Source organism: Pecten maximus, chromosome 9 (assembly GCF_902652985.1).
Source record: "Pecten maximus chromosome 9, xPecMax1.1, whole genome shotgun sequence".
NCBI classification, from domain to species: domain Eukaryota; kingdom Metazoa; phylum Mollusca; class Bivalvia; order Pectinida; family Pectinidae; genus Pecten; species Pecten maximus.
Window position 1 is genome coordinate 40,825,020 of NC_047023.1, and position 20,681 is coordinate 40,845,700.

The following is a 20,681-nucleotide window of genomic DNA, read 5'->3' on the forward strand; positions in this document are numbered from 1 at the left end:
TTCTGTGGTTTTTATTTTTGTAAAATTTAATATACCATAATCGTTTTAGATTTTACAACAAAAACCCAATTTTCAACTGATAATAAAATGCCAAACTTACATATCACTGTTGGAGAATCGCTTAAAGTGAAACTAATAACAGGACTGCATTATGTTAGTGTGAAAACACAATTACCAATACAACGAATATCTGATAGAGATTTCCCTCAATTGACTGCTGGTCTATTACAGCTACATGTAGATGCACTGATGGAAATTACCCATCAGACACAACAATCTATCGCCACCGATCTTCTATTGCATCGTCGCGGCTCCAGTGCTCTACTCGAAACAGTCTGTCCTATTGACCATAAACTAAATCTATGTTTCTTTATTGGTGATTAACGATTGAAACATACACATCAACTTTTCTTTGCTTTTATTGGAATTTTTCACGAAAACAACTCATTGTTTGTAACTGATCAGGCTAACACTAACAGCAATAAACAGATCTAGCCACTAGGTGGCGTATCATCCAATGGTGGCGTATCGTCCAATTGGTGTGCGTATCGTCCAATGGTCTAAGTTATGTACAGGAAGAAGCGTCTTGAAATCTCAATTTGTGTACAAAATTAATAGCATTAACTTTTTCACTACAAGCTAAGAACCATTACTGCCAATGGATTTTCCATGATATTGTAATATTTTACCACAATTAACCTACCCTGTATATAAGTCAGTCAAGGTCATGTACTTACTTACTTTGTTCATTATTCTTACCACACACAAGACAAAATATAACTTATCTAGATTTAATGACACTGCAAATATTTGACAAAGTGGCTAAGAAATTAGGCCAAAGTCACAACCTTGGAACAAACTTAATAGCACAGAACAAATATATTGCTGACCATTATAAAATAACTATCAAAATCCTATTAGTTTAATAAGACAAGGGGCCCAATGAGCCTGTCTTGCTCACCTGCTTCAAATGCAACATTGAAGTAACCACTTTATTCAAATATTAGACTAGGCTAGGTTTATTCCTTTAAATCATTTTTGTGTCCCTTCATCCCAGCATATTACAGCACCAATATCAGGTTTCTGGGCCTCTTGGTTGTTGGGAAGTCACCATTTCAAGCCTGTAATCTTGCAAATAGGTCAAGGGAATTCATTTGATCAAACTTGGAAGCCTTCATCCCAGCATAGGTGCAATATCAGGTCATGGGGCCCCTTGGTTTTTCAGGAGAAGTTGTTAGAATAATGTCACCAATTTAACCCCTTGTACCCTTAAATGTAGGTCACAGATACTCATCTGAACAAACACGGTAGCTCTTCACTCCAGCATGCTACAACCCCAATATCAGGTCTCTGGGACTCTTGATTATTTAAAAGAAGTTGTTTGAAGTTTTAGCCTCTTTGACCCCTATGACCTTGAATGTAGGTTATTCATTTGAACAAACTTGATAGTCCTTCACACTAACATGCTAAAGACCCAATATCAAGTTGTTTAAAGGTAAAATCTGATGCCTGATGACAGAATGGCCAGAAGGACAGACAATCGATGGCGCACCAAGGCATCAGCCATCTTGTCCTTTCAGGCAGGTGAGCAGAAAGTGTCATTTGAAGATTTTGAAAAAACTTCATAGCCTACACAACATCATACTTCAGGCTCCATTAAAATAAAGGTTTTAAGCAATTTGACCCTTGTGACATATAAAGGTGGTCAAGGTCGTTCTTTTAACACACTTCAGAAGCTTTCATCCCAGGAATAAACTTAAGGTTAAATATCATGTCTCTGTTCTATCTTGGTGATTCAAAAGAATATATTTTCAAAAAAAGTCATCACCAGATGGAGAAAAAACTAGTCGAAACTACACCCTTGAGCAGGTGAGCTAAAAAATCATGATTACATCTAAAGCTAGACCAATAACAATGTTGACAAAAGGAACAGCTTACAAATGGACAAAAAATTGCCTGTCATGTCTGATTATCTAAAGCCTTATCCTCAGCTTGATGGTGCACATAATGATAATTGATTTTTCAGTGACATTTTAGTCGTCTGCCTATTATTGCCAAAAGACAAGGCTGTCGTCTGCCAGTCTGTCTTGGATTGCTCAACACTGTCTGGGAGAATTTCTCACAAGGTTAATTATATATGCTGGTCTAAAAGTTGTTTTTCTTCACTTTCGAAAGTCATATATCTATGATTACAGGATATGTCTGGGCTTACAAACACTTTCAAACCAGAAAATGTTCGGTTGCATTTGTAACAAAAAATTATGCAAAATTTCATTTTGGAAAGAAATTTGTAAATTTTTTTATAAAGAATCTTTAAAATTTAGTAGGGAACTTTCTACTTTAAATATCTTAATATATTCCCTAATTGTATACGGGTATTTAAATGACAAAATTTCCTAATTGTATACAGGTACTTAAATGACAATCTGTGCCGCATTCAATCATTATTTTCATTACTACTCCCAAAAGATTATTTGGAATTTTTCTTAAAGTGAATATTTATCCGGTGATTCCAGTATCTTTTCAAGATTTCATGACATCAGTTGTGATATGGAGGTAAATAGTATCAGGTTCACCTGTAATCTGGTAATAATGCTTTATGGTAACGAGTATTCATAGCATACATGCAACATAGCAAGTCTTTGTGACCTTATTAAATCTACCTGAGATACAGGTTGTCAGTGAGTTTACCTGAGGGCATGAAGACAGTATATTGTTCTTGGCATATTCTTCCTATCGTAAATATCTGTAGTCTCCGGATAAAATATCTGAAAGCAGAAGTTGCACGTGAAATATTAAAGATAGAAAGGAAATGAAAATCAAATGACCTGATCAGTAACCTGTGGCCTTTATTAAGTACAATACTAAAATATCACATATCAAACGCACCATCAAGGCCCGCACATGGGACTCCGCTCTCCAGAACGGCATACACACATAGTTATACAGGAAATGAAAAAGATTGCTTTCTAAAGATGACATTTCATTCTAGGATTTAATCATAACAAAATAGCCATACTCCTGATGCTGAATCACGAATCCTGTTCACTATTTTATTATGATATTAGTAGGCTGCTCTGACCTATTTCTTACATTCATCTTTCCTTTCCCTATCCGCATAAAGTTATCAATGCAGAATTCTCAGCACAATAACTTGTATTTTATTAAAAAGTGCAACTTCACTGAATCCAGACATTCCAATTTGCCGTTCTTTCTTGCTATTTTAGTCTCAACAAGAATCAAAAAGCCTTTAATGAGATTTTGTACAAATTGTATTACATCACCTAAACAGGGTTACAGACAACACTTAAGGTGTCCGTGAACACTGCCGTCCGGAGCTATAAATGTTTGAATCTCTGTGCATGTTTGGGAAATGGGGCCCCTTAAACCCAGCCAAGGATCAATATTAGCACTTCAAGAAGTGCTCATTTCTGTAAAACTCGTTGCTACAGTGAAGAAAAATCACCACTTAACATGTTAATAGCACATCCTCAATAATGCATACACATTTAATTGTTGTGAGTTATTATCAGTGTTAACATGAGTAGAAAAGTATTGTGTCCCTACATCTCAAAGTGTTTATTGCCGTGATTTATGGGGATTAAGCTACAGTGACTTGTGTCTCCTTTCTAGGAATAAATTTCTGATCAAAGAAAATTGTAACTGTTTTCAATATGAACCTTAAATATTTATTGGATTTAGTTCATACAATGAGCAGACAACTCAAAAATTGTAGGAGAGTAAGAATTGATATTGTATTAGCATTAACGCTACACTTTTTTGCTATGAGTAACTGTAGATTTACTATAACTGGTGACATGGGTAACTGTAGATTTACTATAACTGGTGACATGGGTAACTGTAGATTTACTATAACTGGTGACATGGGTAACTGTAGATTTACTATAACTGGTGACATGGGTAACTGTAGATTTACTATAACTGGTGACATGGGTAACTGTAGATTTACTATAACTGGTGACATGGGTAACTGTAGATTTACTATAACTGGTGACATGGGTAACTGTAGATTTACTATAACTGGTGACATGGGTAACTGTAGATTTACTATAACTGGTGACATGGGTAACTGTAGATTTACTATAACTGGTGACATGGGTAACTGTAGATTTACTATAACTGGTGACATGGGTAACTGTAGATTTACTATAACTGGTGTCATGGGTAACTGTAGATTTACTATAACTGGTGACATGGGTAACTGTAGATTTACTATAACTGGTGACATGGGTAACTGTAGATTTACTATAACTGGTGACATGGGTAACTGTAGATTTACTATAACTGGTGACATGGGTAACTGTAGATTTACTATAACTGGTGACATGGGTAACTGTAGATTTACTATAACTGGTGACATGGGTAACTGTAGATTTACTATAACTGGTGACATGGGTAACTGTAGATTTACTATAACTGGTGACATGGGTAACTGTAGATTTACTATAACTGGTGACATGGGTAACTGTAGATTTACTATAACTGGTGACATGGGTAACTGTAGATTTACTATAACTGGTGACATGGGTAACTGTAGATTTACTATAACTGGTGACATGGGTAACTGTAGATTTACTATAACTGGTGACATGGGTAACTGTAGATTTACTATAACTGGTGACATGGGTAACTGTAGATTTACTATAACTGGTGACATGGGTAACTGTAGATTTACTATAACTGGTGACATGGGTAACTGTAGATTTACTATAACTGGTGACATGGGTAACTGTAGATTTACTATAACTGGTGACATGGGTAACTGTAGATTTACTATAACTGGTGACATGGGTAACTGTAGATTTACTATAACTGGTGACATGGGTAACTGTAGATTTACTATAACTGGTGACATGGGTAACTGTAGATTTACTATAACTGGTGTCATGGGTAACTGTAGATTTACTATAACTGGTGACATGGGTAACTGTAGATTTACTATAACTGGTGACATGGGTAACTGTAGATTTACTATAACTGGTGACATGAGTAACTGTAGATTTACTATAACTGGTGACATGGGTAACTGTAGATTTACTATAACTGGTGACATGGGTAACTGTAGATTTACTATAACTGGTGACATGGGTAACTGTAGATTTACTATAACTGGTGACATGGGTAACTGTAGATTACTATAACTGGTGACATGGGTAACTGTAGATTTACTATAACTGGTGACATGGGTAACTGTAGATTTACTATAACTGGTGTCATGGGTAACTGTAGATTTACTATAACTGGTGACATGGGTAACTGTAGATTTACTATAACTGGTGACATGGGTAACTGTAGATTTACTATAACTGATGACATGGGTAACTGTAGATTTACTATAACTGGTGTCATGGGTAACTGTAGATTTACTATAACTGGTGTCATTGGTAACTGTAGATTTACTATAACTGGTGTCATGGGTAACTAGATTTACTATAACTGGTGACATGGGTAACTGTAGATTTACTATAACTGGTGACATGGGTAACTGTAGATTTACTATAACTGGTGACATGGGTAACTGTAGATTTACTATAACTGGTGACATGGGTAACTGTAGATTTACTATTACTGGTGACATGGGTAACTGTAGATTTACTATAACTGGTGACATGGGTAACTGTAGATTTACTATAACTGATGACATGGGTAACTGTAGATTTACTATAACTGGTGACATGGGTAACTGTAGATTTACTATAACTGGTGACATGGGTAACTGTAGATTTACTATAACTGGTGTCATGGGTAACTGTAGATTTACTATAACTGGTGACATGGGTAACTATAGATTTACTATAACTGGTGACATGGGTAACTGTAGATTTACTATAACTGGTGACATGGGTAACTGTAGATTTACTATAACTGGTGACATGGGTAACTGTAGATTTACTATAACTGGTGACATGGGTAACTGTAGATTTACTATAACTGGTGACATGGGTAACTGTAGATTTACTATAACTGGTGACATGGGTAACTGTAGATTTACTATAACTGGTGACATGGGTAACTGTAGATTTACTATAACTGGTGACATGGGTAACGTAGATTTACTATAACTGGTGTAACTAGATTACTAATGGGTAACTGTAGATTTACTATAACTGGTGACATGGGTAACTGTAGATTTACTATAACTGGTGACATGGGTAACTGTAGATTTACTATAACTGGTGACATGGGTAACTGTAGATTTACTATAACTGATGACATGGGTAACTGTAGATTTACTATAACTGGTGACATGGGTAACTGTAGATTTACTATAACTGGTGACATGGGTAACTGTAGATTTACTATAACTGGTGACATGGGTAACTGTAGATTTACTATAACTGGTGACATGGGTAACTGTAGATTTACTATAACTGGTGACATGGGTAACTGTAGATTTACTATAACTGGTGACATGGGTAACTGTAGATTTACTATAACTGGTGACATGGGTAACTGTAGATTTACTATAACTGGTGACATGGGTAACTGTAGATTTACTATAACTGGTGACATGGGTAACTGTAGATTTACTATAACTGGTGACATGGGTAACTGTAGATTTACTATAACTGGTGACATGGGTAACTGTAGATTTACTATAACTGGTGACATGGGTAACTGTAGATTTACTATAACTGGTGACATGGGTAACTGTAGATTTACTATAACTGGTGTACATGGGTAACTGTAGATTTACTATAACTGGTGACATGGGTAACTGTATAGATTTACTATAACTGGTGACATGGGTAACTGTAGATTTACTATAACTGGTGACATGGGTAACTGTAGATTTACTATAACTGGTGACATGGGTAACTGTAGATTTACTATAACTGGTGACATGGGTAACTGTAGATTTACTATAACTGGTGACATGGGTAACTGTAGATTTACTATAACTGGTGACATGGGTAACTAGATTTACTATAACTGGTGACATGGGTAACTGTAGATTTACTATAACTGGTGTCATGGGTAACTGTAGATTTACTATAACTGGTGACATGGGTAACTGTAGATTTACTATAACTGGTGACATGGGTAACTGTAGATTTACTATAACTGGTGACATGGGTAACTGTAGATTTACTATAACTGGTGTCATGGGTAACTGTAGATTTACTATAACTGGTGTCATGGGTAACTGTAGATTTACTATAACTGGTGACATGGGTAACTGTAGATTTACTATAACTGGTGTCATGGGTAACTGTAGATTTACTATAACTGATGACATGGGTAACTGTAGATTTACTATAACTGATGACATGGGTAACTGTAGATTTACTATAACTGGTGACATGGGTAACTGTAGATTTACTATAACTGGTGACATGGGTAACTGTAGATTTACTATAACTGGTGACATGGGTAACTGTAGATTTACTATAACTGGTGACATGGGTAACTGTAGATTTACTATAACTGGTGACATGGGTAACTGTAGATTTACTATAACTGGTGACATGGGTAACTGTAGATTTACTATAACTGGTGACATGGGTAACTGTAGATTTACTATAACTGGTGACATGGGTAACTGTAGATTTACTATAACTGGTGACATGGGTAACTGTAGATTTACTATAACTGGTGACATGGGTAACTGTAGATTTACTATAACTGGTGTCATGGGTAACTAGATTTACTATAACTGGTGTCATGGGTAACTGTAGATTTACTATAACTGGTGACATGGGTAACTGTAGATTTACTATAACTGGTGACATGGGTAACTGTAGATTTACTATAACTGGTGACATGGGTAACTGTAGATTTACTATAACTGGTGACATGGGTAACTGTAGATTTACTATAACTGGTGACATGGGTAACTGTAGATTTACTATAACTGGTGACATGGGTAACTGTAGATTTACTATAACTGGTGACATGGGTAACTGTAGATTTACTATAACTGGTGACATGGGTAACTGTAGATTTACTATAACTGGTGACATGGGTAACTGTAGATTTACTATAACTGGTGACATGGGTAACTGTAGATTTACTATAACTGGTGACATGGGTAACTGTAGATTTACTATAACTGGTGACATGGGTAACTGTAGATTTACTATAACTGGTGACATGGGTAACTGTAGATTTACTATAACTGGTGACATGGGTAACTGTAGATTTACTATAACTGGTGACATGGGTAACTGTAGATTTACTATAACTGGTGACATGGGTAACTGTAGATTTACTATAACTGGTGACATGGGTAACTGTAGATTTACTATAACTGGTGTCATGGGTAACTGTAGATTTACTATAACTGGTGACATGGGTAACTGTAGATTTACTATAACTGGTGACATGGGTAACTGTAGATTTACTATAACTGGTGACATGGGTAACTGTAGATTTACTATAACTGGTGACATGGGTAACTGTAGATTTACTATAACTGGTGACATGGGTAACTGTAGATTTACTATAACTGGTGACATGGGTAACTGTAGATTTACTATAACTGGTGACATGGGTAACTGTAGATTTACTATAACTGGTGACATGGGTAACTGTAGATTTACTATAACTGGTGACATGGGTAACTAGATTTACTATAACTGGTGACATGGGTAACTGTAGATTTACTATAACTGGTGACATGGGTAACTGTAGATTTACTATAACTGGTGACATGGGTAACTGTAGATTTACTATAACTGGTGACATGGGTAACTGTAGATTTACTATAACTGGTGACATGGGTAACTGTAGATTTACTATAACTGGTGACATGGGTAACTGTAGATTTACTATAACTGGTGACATGGGTAACTGTAGATTTACTATAACTGGTGACATGGGTAACTGTAGATTTACTATAACTGGTGACATGGGTAACTGTAGATTTACTATAACTGGTGACATGGGTAACTGTAGATTTACTATAACTGGTGACATGGGTAACTGTAGATTTACTATAACTGGTGTACATGGGTAACTGTAGATTTACTATAACTGGTGACATGGGTAACTGTAGATTTACTATAACTGGTGACATGGGTAACTGTAGATTTACTATAACTGGTGACATGGGTAACTGTAGATTTACTATAACTGGTGTACATGGGTAACTGTAGATTTACTATAACTGGTGACATGGGTAACTGTAGATTTACTATAACTGGTGACATGGGTAACTGTAGATTTACTATAACTGGTGACATGGGTAACTGTAGATTTACTATAACTGGTGACATGGGTAACTGTAGATTTACTATAACTGGTGACATGGGTAACTGTAGATTTACTATAACTGGTGACATGGGTAACTGTAGATTTACTATAACTGGTGTACATGGGTAACTGTAGATTTACTATAACTGGTGACATGGGTAACTGTAGATTTACTATAACTGGTGACATGGGTAACTGTAGATTTACTATAACTGGTGACATGGGTAACTGTAGATTTACTATAACTGGTGACATGGGTATCAGTAGATTTACTATAACTGGTCCTATGGGTAACTGTAGATTTACTATAACTGGTGACATGGGTAACTGTAGATTTACTATAACTGGTGACATGGGTAACTGTAGATTTACTATAACTGGTGACATGGGTAACTAGATTTACTATAACTGGTGTCATGGGTTACTGTAGATTTACTATAACTGGTGACATGGGTAACTGTAGATTTACTATAACTGGTGACATGGGTAACTGTAGATTTACTATAACTGGTGACATGGGTAACTGTAGATTTACTATAACTGGTGTCATGGGTAACTAGATTTACTATAACTGGTGACATGGGTAACTGTAGATTTACTATAACTGGTGACATGGGTAACTGTAGATTTACTATAACTGGTGACATGGGTAACTGTAGATTTACTATAACTGGTGTCATGGGTAACTAGATTTACTATAACTGGTGACATGGGTAACTGTAGATTTACTATAACTGGTGACATGGGTAACTGTAGATTTACTATAACTGGTGACATGGGTAACTGTAGATTTACTATAACTGGTGTCATGGGTAACTGTAGATTTACTATAACTGGTGACATGGGTAACTGTAGATTTACTATAACTGGTGACATGGGTAACTGTAGATTTACTATAACTGGTGACATGGGTAACTGTAGATTTACTATAACTGGTGACATGGGTAACTGTAGATTTACTATAACTGGTGACATGGGTAACTGTAGATTTACTATAACTGGTGACATGGGTAACTGTAGATTTACTATAACTGGTGACATGGGTAACTGTAGATTTACTATAACTGGTGACATGGGTAACTGTAGATTTACTATAACTGGTGACATGGGTAACTGTAGATTTACTATAACTGGTGACATGGGTAACTGTAGATTTACTATAACTGGTGACATGGGTAACTGTAGATTTACTATAACTGGTGACATGGGTAACTGTAGATTTACTATAACTGGTGACATGGGTAACTGTAGATTTACTATAACTGGTGACATGGGTAACTGTAGATTTACTATAACTGGTGACATGGGTAACTGTAGATTTACTATAACTGGTGACATGGGTAACTGTAGATTTACTATAACTGGTGACATGGGTAACTAGATTTACTATAACTGGTGACATGGGTAACTGTAGATTTACTATAACTGGTGACATGGGTAACTGTAGATTTACTATAACTGGTGTCATGGGTAACTGTAGATTTACTATAACTGGTGACATGGGTAACTGTAGATTTACTATAACTGGTGACATGGGTAACTGTAGATTTACTATAACTGGTGACATGGGTAACTGTAGATTTACTATAACTGGTGACATGGGTAACTAGATTTACTATAACTGGTGCCTTTGGGTAACTGTAGATTGTACAAAAAAAAAAAAAAAAGGGGGGTGGGGGGGGGGGGGGGGGGGGGGGGGGGGGGGTGTATCCCTCTGTCTGTTGGTGACTGTAGGTTTGATTTCCCTGTTGTCATGGGTAACTTTTTTTTCTTCATTTCCGTTGTGGTACTTGGACACATAAAAGCTTTAGCTCACTTCAGTAACATACCCTTGAAACAAGACTTTATGTGATAAAGAATAAAATTATCCTGATAAGGACAATGGGACCTAAATGTATTGTCAGCATGTTTAACAACCAATTTTTTTTTTTTGAAATCTCAAATATTACCTTCGCAGGGTCATAAGAATTAGCGTAAGATTTCATTCTCAATTTCCGTTCTATTCTGCTGATACTTCAAAGTGTTGAGAGACAATTTATTTATGACACAATAAAAAAACAACAAAAAATATGCTGTATTTGACACATACATCAGACAGCATTACTGTAGTCAAAATAATTCAGTTAATAGATCTGAATATCAACTCCATAATAAAGGTTTATTCTAGCTCTTTTCAAGCAATTTTCTATTCTAAGTTTTTCTTATTTACACATTCAAAATGAGAAACATTTAAAGATCTTAACAGATTTATAAAGACAGAGGTGTATCTGTGGTGTCACCAGGTCCCATAAAGTTATACTACTTCTACCAAGTTTACAGGAAGTAGGCTCTTTACGAAATAGTTTGCATCCGCACACATCAACAATAGTTATGTGTTATCAGTTTTCCACACTGCACTGGTTCAATAAATGCCAGACTTTATTGAAACACGAAATAGAGTAGGGAACAACAATACAGATACAGGGGTGTTTACCTCACAGGGGGTGTCACTGGCCCAACAAGCCAATAATCCTGGAATACATACCTCACTTTCCCGATATATTGTTGGTTAACATTTTTGTGGTTAGGGATAAACTTGTTATTATAGCTGGACACAATGATAGATAAAAAGGGGACATGTTTTAACACTTGGGAGCTGAAGTAATACACCCAATATGATAGTGATATAGGGGACATGTTTTGACCCTTGGCTGGAGTCATTAGTCCTACAATGATAGTGATATAGGGGGCGTGTTTTGACCCTTGGCTGGAGTCATTGGTCCTACAATGATAGTGATATAGGGGACGTGTTTTGACCCTTGGCTGGAGTCATTAGTCCTACAATGATAGTGCGACGTGTTTTGACCCTTGGCTGGAGTCATTGGTCCTACAATGATAGTGATATAGGGGACGTGTTTTGACCCTTGGCTGGAGTCATTAGCTCTACAATAATAGTGATATAGGGGGCGTGTTTTGACCCTTGGCTGGAGTCATTGGTCCTCCAATGATAGTGATATAGGCGACGTGTTTTGACCCTTGGCTGGAGTCATTAGTCCTACAATGATAGTGATATAGGGGACGTGTTTTGACCCTTGGCTGGAGTCATTAGTCCTACAATGATAGTGATATAGGGGACGTGTTTTGACCCCTGGCTGGAGTCATTAGTCCTACAATGATAGTGATATAGGGGACGTGTTTTGACCCTTGGCTGGAGTCATTGGTCCTACAATAATAGTGATATAGGGGACGTGTTTTGACCCCTGGCTGGAGTCATTGGTCCTACAATGATAGTGATATAGGCGACGTGTTTTGACCCCTGGCTGGAGTCATTGGTCCTACAATGAGAGTGATATAGGGGGCGTGTTTTGACCCTTGGCTGGAGTCATTAGTCCTACAATGATAGTGATATAGGGGACGTGTTTTGACCCTTGGCTGGAGTCATTGGTCCTACAATAATAGTGATATAGGCGACGTGTTTTGACCCTTGGCTGGAGTCATTAGTCCTACAATAATAGTGATATAGGGGACGTGTTTTGACCATTGGCTGGAGTCATTAGTCCTGCAATGATAGTGATATAGGGGGCATGTTTTGACCCTTGGCTGGAGTCATTAGTCCTACAATGAGAGTGATATAGGGGACGTGTTTTGACCCTTGGCTGGAGTCATTAGTCCTACCATAATAGTGATATAGGGGACGTGTTTTGACCCTTGGCTGGAGTCATTGGTCCTACAATGAGAGTGATATAGGGGACGTGTTTTGACCCTTGGCTGGAGTCATTGGTCCTACAATGATAGTGATATAGGCGACGTGTTTTGACCCCTGGCTGGAGCCATTGGTCCTACAATGAGAGTGATGTAGGGGATGTGTTTTGACCATTGGCTGGAGTCATTGGTACTACAATGATAGTGATATAGGCGACGTGTTTTGACCCCTGGCTGGAGCCATTGGTCCTACAATGATAGTGATATAGGGGTCGTGTTTTGACCCTTGGCTGGAGTCATTAGTCCTACAATGAGAGTGATGTAGGGGATGTGTTTTGACCCTTGGCTGGAGTCATTAGTCCTACAATGAGAGTGATATAGGGGATGTGTTTTGACCCTTGGCTGGAGTCATTGGTCCTACAATAATAGTGATATAGGCGACGTGTTTTGACCCTTGGCTGGAGTCATTAGTCCTACAATGAGAGTGATATAGGGGACATGTTTTGACCCTTGGCTGGAGTCATTGGTCCTACAATAATAGTGATATAGGGGACGTGTTTTGACCCTTGGCTGGAGTCATTAGTCCTACAATGAGAGTGATATAGGGGACATGTTTTGACCCTTGGCTGGAGTCATTAGTCCTACAATAATAGTGATATAGGCGACGTGTTTTGACCCTTGGCTGGAGTCATTAGTCCTACAATGAGAGTGATATAGGGGACATGTTTTGACCCTTGGCTGGAGTCATTGGTCCTACAATGATAGTGATATAGGGGACACGTTTTGACCCTTGGTGGGGCATTAGTCTTTAGCTGTACAATGATAGCGATATAGGGATGTGTCTTGACCTTACAGAGGATTGGAGTGACTTGACCAAATCTATAAGAGTCTATGGATCCTGGATTGAGTCGATACTTGAACATCTGATATACACACCTGTGGAAGGCCAATTTTGTCCATGGAGGTGAACCAATGGTTGATGTTATCCGTATGTCTGAAGTGTAATCCTCGAGACTGAAGAAAAAAACATCATTAATATTAACACGCACATGATATTGTTATACCCAAAGCTCCCATAAAATCGTCTGTAACTCAATATAGATAAAGATATGGTTGTTGTGACCTTCCAAAGAAAATTTGGTGTCGCTCTCCAGTCAGGGATTGAACAGAACCCAAAACTAATTGAAAATAGGTCCTACTTTTCTCAATTTGTACAAAACACATGTCCAAAATAATATAATTGTTTCTATAAATTGTTTATTTTTTTCTATATACAGTACTGGAAAGTGTAACATGATTTTTCACATTTCAACCCCTGGGTCTACTTCCAAATTTACCCTGCTAATTTACTGAGAGATGTTTTCCATATAGGTCATTCTGGAAATAGTGGCAATGTTTAAATCAATATCTGTTACTGTTTTTATGTCTTTTGGTTTATAGCAATTAACATTTCACTTTGCTCAGATAACAAAAACACATTAAACATCTATGTCACAAGTTTAAAATACAAAGTTTGGATTTCAGAAGAGTCTGTTTTGTAGGCCTTCAGCACACACCACTAATAACAGTAAACTCTTGTGGTTACAGAATTGATTATAACACCAATTCAAGAAAGCTGATATCCGGATATCCTACAACACAACATTTTAGTGACCCTCAAGATCTCCTTTGCGTTAATCATCATTTTATTACTCAATACAAAACACATTATTCAATATTAACACATCCATCTTGGTTTCTATCATCCTAATATATGACTCAGTAGAATTCAATCTTTCGTCAATTTTCTGGGACTTGATGTTGAAGCGACATGCACTAGAGGCCGCGCAGCAGACCTGTGATGCCAAGTTGGCTTAGACACGTGTATCGTGTCAGACAGGCGGTGAGCCAGCGATGGAGATTAACGGCTGGTCTCCAGTGGTATCGCTTGTCTGCAGCGATCAACAAAACATCCCCACATTTAAGGTGCTGTCTGAATTATCAAAGACATGAAAATTGAAAGGTTCCTAAGGCACCATATAACTATGCAGAGCATTTTGCATTATTCTACTGCTGCGACTCAAACAAAACCAATTAGAAGCCAGCTTCGGCACACAGACACGTCTTAGGGATAACGTCTGGTGTTAAAACATCTCTTACCGACACTAAATTATACACTGGTTTGCATGTAGAACACTATATATCGGGGACTCACCTTCTTTTAAGAAAAGGATGGCATATTCATGCAAGGAGCAAACAAGGATGGATTGTTATGGGGCCAACCCACTTGGAGAGAGGGTTACAAAAGTCTGACCTCTCATTAATGTTCTACTGTCCAAACTGGAATGATTCTCCGCCCACTTATTGCAATGGCATCAAGTTGTATTAAAATCCAATGGGCCATGCATGCAAATGGATGACATCAGAACCAATCAGAAGTATTCTACTTTCATTTTAAGTGAAATATAGAAACAATTAGGGATTTCACTACTTGATTGCCAATTCAAAAAATTGACTCTGAAAACAGTTTTCGACAGGTGGGGGCCATTTTAATTAACCTGTGAGGTGACTTTCCAATGTTGTAACAGAAACACATCAACAAGGGTAGGGTAAGAATGAGTTACCTTCCCTTGCACAAACCAGACACCTAGCCTAATAATTCGCGCAGAAATGAAAGAGTTTGGAGTAGTCAATGATAAATTTAGAGCAGGTCACTGTCTGTGACTTTAATGGGGTTTTTTTTATCAACTAATTTCAGATTTCACATCGGATTTCAGAAACCATATAAAAAGCATAAATAATATCATGAAATTACAAACAAATAATTTGCAGAAGGAAATATTGTGTTGTTTGTTTTTGTTCTTTCTTTTGTGAAGAAATTATTCAATTCCATCCTGAACTCATTGGGTAATTCCATAGAAATAAGCACCAGCAGATTCCTTGAGAAGTTCCAAATGATTTGGTCCTATATATTATGTTAAACTTACCTGAAATCTTGTTTGTTCCTTATCGTATATTTTTTTGAGGGGTACAACTTGAGGGCTAAGAAAGTGTCCCAGCTTGGCCAAAAACACACCATTTCGTAATCCTTCTTCAAGTTCTGTTGTAGGAGGGAGCTCCTCATTAATACAGGCCTGTATCCAGCTGTAAACACAGGACACATACATCAGATCACATTTGGTGAAGATTTTAGAATTAAATCTATTAAATCCTTAAATGACATAAAACATCATGATGAAAATAAAATCAGTTGACAACCAATAATGAGATCGAAACAAATCATGACTGACCAATCAGGGCCTGGAAAACATTCATGATTGACCAATCAGGGCCTGGAAAACATAAATGATTGACCAATCAGGGCCTGGAAAACATTCATGATTGATCAATCAGGGCCTGGAAAACATTCATGATTGACCAATCAGGGCCTGGAAACATTCATGATTGACCAATCACTGCCTGGAAATCAATCAGGATTGACCAATCAGAGCCAGGAAAACTTTCATGATGACCAATCAGGGCCTGGAAAACATTCATGACAGACCAATCTAGACATGAAACAATCAATGCCTTAATTAGTGCAATATAATATTGTAAAAGTAACTTAACACAATATTGGACAAACATTACAGTGACAGATTGGTCGACCAAACTCTCCAGGGCTACCTATCACAGTGATTTCTGGGACATGAGACCTGCTGAGCTGTGGTAATTAATTACCAAAATAGCTTTCCGCCTGATTTGGTCTGACATTTGTATGATGAAAGGTGACAGTGTCTCGCAGAGCTTCTGTATTTTCGGTACTAGCCAGCGGTAATCTAGAGAGGCACTCCGTATTGGAATCTGGGGGTAATCCCGTGATTGTATCTCTAACTAATAAATACCCAATGATAAAATCTGTGACAAATTGTAAACCTCTGTATTATGAAATACCATTTTACTGATTACATTTGCAATACAACAAAAGGCCTAAAGGGTCTTTATCCCTATATTTCTATTTTCCCATATTTATCCTGTAACAAGCCCAGGGGGCAACCAATCGTAATCCCTGATATAATGTAGGGAGATGTGACTGTTGGATAAATATGGTATATCAACAAGAAAACATGTTAATCTATTTCTAGGAATTAGAGACCGTATCATGGCAAAACCTGTAACATTGTTAATTACACCATTTAATTGGTCATAGCAAACTTTTGACAAAATAACAGTCAGTGATATATCAGAAATGTTTCAACCAATTGTTGTATACAGATGGCAAAAGACAGGTTAATATTGTAATATATAGGAATATTGGGAGGTCTAGGGGCAAAACCCCAGTGGGGGTTACACGGAGCGAAGCGCCCTGGAAACCGACAAGTTTTATGCTTACAATATATATATATATATACTGAAGCAGATTGTAATTGTATTTGTAAAACTAATAAATCAAACTATGCATTAACAGAACAATCAAAATTTTTATTTTCAAAAAGGGAAAAAATTTAAAATGGTAAGGAATGTTCTATCAGGAATTCAGTAAACAGAACCTCAGAGTTTATCAAAGTCATTGTCTTTAGAAAAGTATCTGTTTAAAGGCTGTGCCCTGCCTTGACCCTGTCCATGTGCTTTTTTTCATTTTTATATGTTTATTAATGTTGTTCTTTCTGCCGTTTGAAATGGTAAAATCACAAACACATTGTAAGCAATGCGCGAATTTGGGACCTTTCCTCGACTGTATGATGCCTGGATATTTTTATATACTTCCTTGAAATGTTGTTCATATTATCTCTTTCTTTTTGGTACATCCTGTCATGTATCTGAATCAGGAGAGCTCATCATTGAAACGCTTGTCTATCGGTTTTTGCACATATGGTAACCTGAGCTTTTAATACGCTAATAGTAATAAAACTATTAGCATCTCTGCGATCTCTGAGACAGGTCTGGGCTTAATAAACAAACAAACCGGATTAATCCGGAAATCCGAAAATACGTCAATATTTATAAAAAAAAATCCTAAGATATTCCACTCAGCGCCATGGGCGTATTTAGGTGTTTTTTCTTACAAACTTATGCCAAGATCGTAAGACATGGTAGATATGCAGATGGCCTTTCTAGACAAGTATTGCTAGGTCATAATGAACAGTTTTTGGTATGTACAAGTGGCCTCTATATACAAGTTTTATCATACATATGGTCTTTATAGACAGGTTTTATTTTATGCAAGTCACTTTTAAAACAGGTTTGTCTGTAAATGTATCATGAACTGAGCCAACAGCAGTACTTCTGGAGTATTCCAGTTCACAAAAACGAGAAAATCTAATTTAAATTGCCAGGCATTGTATTCCCTAAAGGAATGATGTTATGTAAGGATAATAAATGTGGAATATTTAAGTGTTACTCTTAACTGAAATTAAATTTTCAATTTCAGCAAGCTCTCTAGAGAAATGTCTCGGAAAACTTCCAATAATTTGACAAATATATCACTTGATTAATCAGTAACAGACTTTGAGTTACTTTAAATCTTTGTTAGAAAACAGGCACTGCACTCAGTCACAACAAACTGTACTCAAAGGTAACTGCACTCAGTCACAACAAACTGTACTCAAAGGTAACTGCACTCAGTCACAACTGAACTCACAACAAACTGTACTCACAAGAAACTGACCTCAAAGGTAACTGTACTCAGTCACAATAAACTGTCCTCAAAGGAAACTGTACTCAGTCACAACAAACTGTCCTCAAAGGAAACTGCACTCAGTCACAACTGCACTCAGTCACAACTGAACTCACAAGAAACTGAACTCACAAGAATCTAAACTCCCAACAAACTGAATTCACAAGAATCTGAACTCATAACAAACTGTACTCACAAGAAACTGTACTCACAAGAAACTGAACTCACAAGAATCTAAACTCCCAACAAACTGAATTCACAAGAATCTGAACTCATAACAAACTGTACTCACAAGAATCTGAATTCACAAGAATCTGAACTCATAACAAACTGTACTCACAAGAAACTGTACTCACAAGAAAATGAACTCACAAGAATCTAAACTCCCAACAAACTGTACTCACAAGAATCTGACCTCACAAGAATCTGACCTCACAAGAATCTGAACTCATAACAAACTGTACCCCCAACAAACTGTACTCATAAGAAACTTAATGAACTCACAGCTAAATGCAAGCACTTGCTTAACACAATGTAAACATCAAAGAAACAATCAATTAAGCCAAATGAAAATAAACAATTCACTGAACTGGATGACATGCTATAAATCCACAGTATCAAAGGCTATATAGATGGCATCTATGGAATCAGAGGACATTTGAATTGTTTATAGGAAGATTGTTCCTTACATCATTTAACTAGTTAAGTGTGACATCTTCAAAGACATGAAGTGCTGTTCTGTTAATGGATATATCTAGTGCTCCCCTCTTCACCAACAAATAAGTCCTGTACCATGAAACCTCACTATAAAGTCTGCTCTGCCACCTCTATTAAGGTCTGATTCTCCTTTAAAAATTTGTTTTTAACTTGATCTTTTTACATCGCCAAATTTAGATATTGTTCAACAAAATTTTAATTCAAAGTCTTGATCAACAATTCACCAACATGAAATGTCTGTATTTGTACAAACTGATAACTAGACCTAATTTGTATCTGTCTTCTGACCACAGCCTACACACACTGTAACCTTAGTCCATCCATAATTCATAGAACACTGTAGACTTGGTGATCGATTGATTAGATCAACATTGAGGTATCACATATTCAGCAGGGAAATTATCTTGTTTAGTCCAGCTAGAATGATCTGGTTTGTTGACCTTCAATTTCCATACTAAATGACACTAGAGTGATATATTCATATAACGAGTAATATGATGGGTTCACTATCTCCTGTCATTCCATACCAGAACAAATTGATATGTCCCTTCAACAGCCAATCGCTAATTGTCGCCACTTAAAAAAATCTAACACCACTAATCAGTTTGTCCCACCACCAGTCACCACTAATCAGTTTGTCCCACCACCAGTCACCACTAATCTGTTTATCCCACCACCAGCCACCACTAATCTGTTTGTCCCACCACCAGCCACCACTAATCTGTTTATTCCACCACCAGCCACCACTAATCTGTTTATCCCACCACCAGTCACCACTAATCTGTTTATCCCACTACCAGACACCACTAATCTGTTTATCCCACCACCAGCCACCACTAATCTGTTTGTCCCATCACCAGACACCACTAATCTGTTTGTCAGCCACCAGTCACCACTAATCTGTTTGTCCCACAACCAGCCACCACTAATCTGTTAATCCCACCACAAGCCACCACTAATCTGTTTATCCCACCACCAGCCACCACTAATCTGTTTATTCCACCACCAGCCATCACTAATCTGTTTATCCCACCACCAGTCACCACTAATCTGTTTATCCCACCACCAGTCATCGCTTATCTGTTTATCCCACCACCAGCCACCATTAATCTGTTGATCCCACCACCAGCCACCACTAATCTGTTTATCCCACCACCAGTCACCACTAATCTGTTTATCCCACCACCAGTCACCTCTTATCTGTTTATCCCACCACCAGCCATCACTAATCTGTTAATCCCACCACCAGCCACCACTAATCTGTAAATCCCACCACCAGCCAACACTAATCTGTTAATCCCACCACCAGCCAACACTAATCTGTTAATCCCACCACCAGCCATCACTAAACTGTTTATCCCACTACCAGCCACCACTAATCTGTTTGTCCCACCACCAGCCACCACTAATCTGTTTATCCCACCACTAATCT

General features: G+C 37.3%; 1 protein-coding gene across 1 annotated transcript in view; it reads right to left on the minus strand.

Annotated features, from left to right (window-relative positions):
- LOC117335021 (ras GTPase-activating-like protein IQGAP1) overlaps positions 1-20,681 on the minus strand; it is a 113,054-nt gene that overhangs the window by 63,405 nt on the left and 28,968 nt on the right. Inside the window, 3 exon segments of the mRNA XM_033894913.1 lie at positions 2,692-2,768; positions 13,834-13,911; positions 15,864-16,020. Of these exon segments, the coding sequence (XP_033750804.1) occupies positions 2,692-2,768; positions 13,834-13,911; positions 15,864-16,020 (312 nt within the window).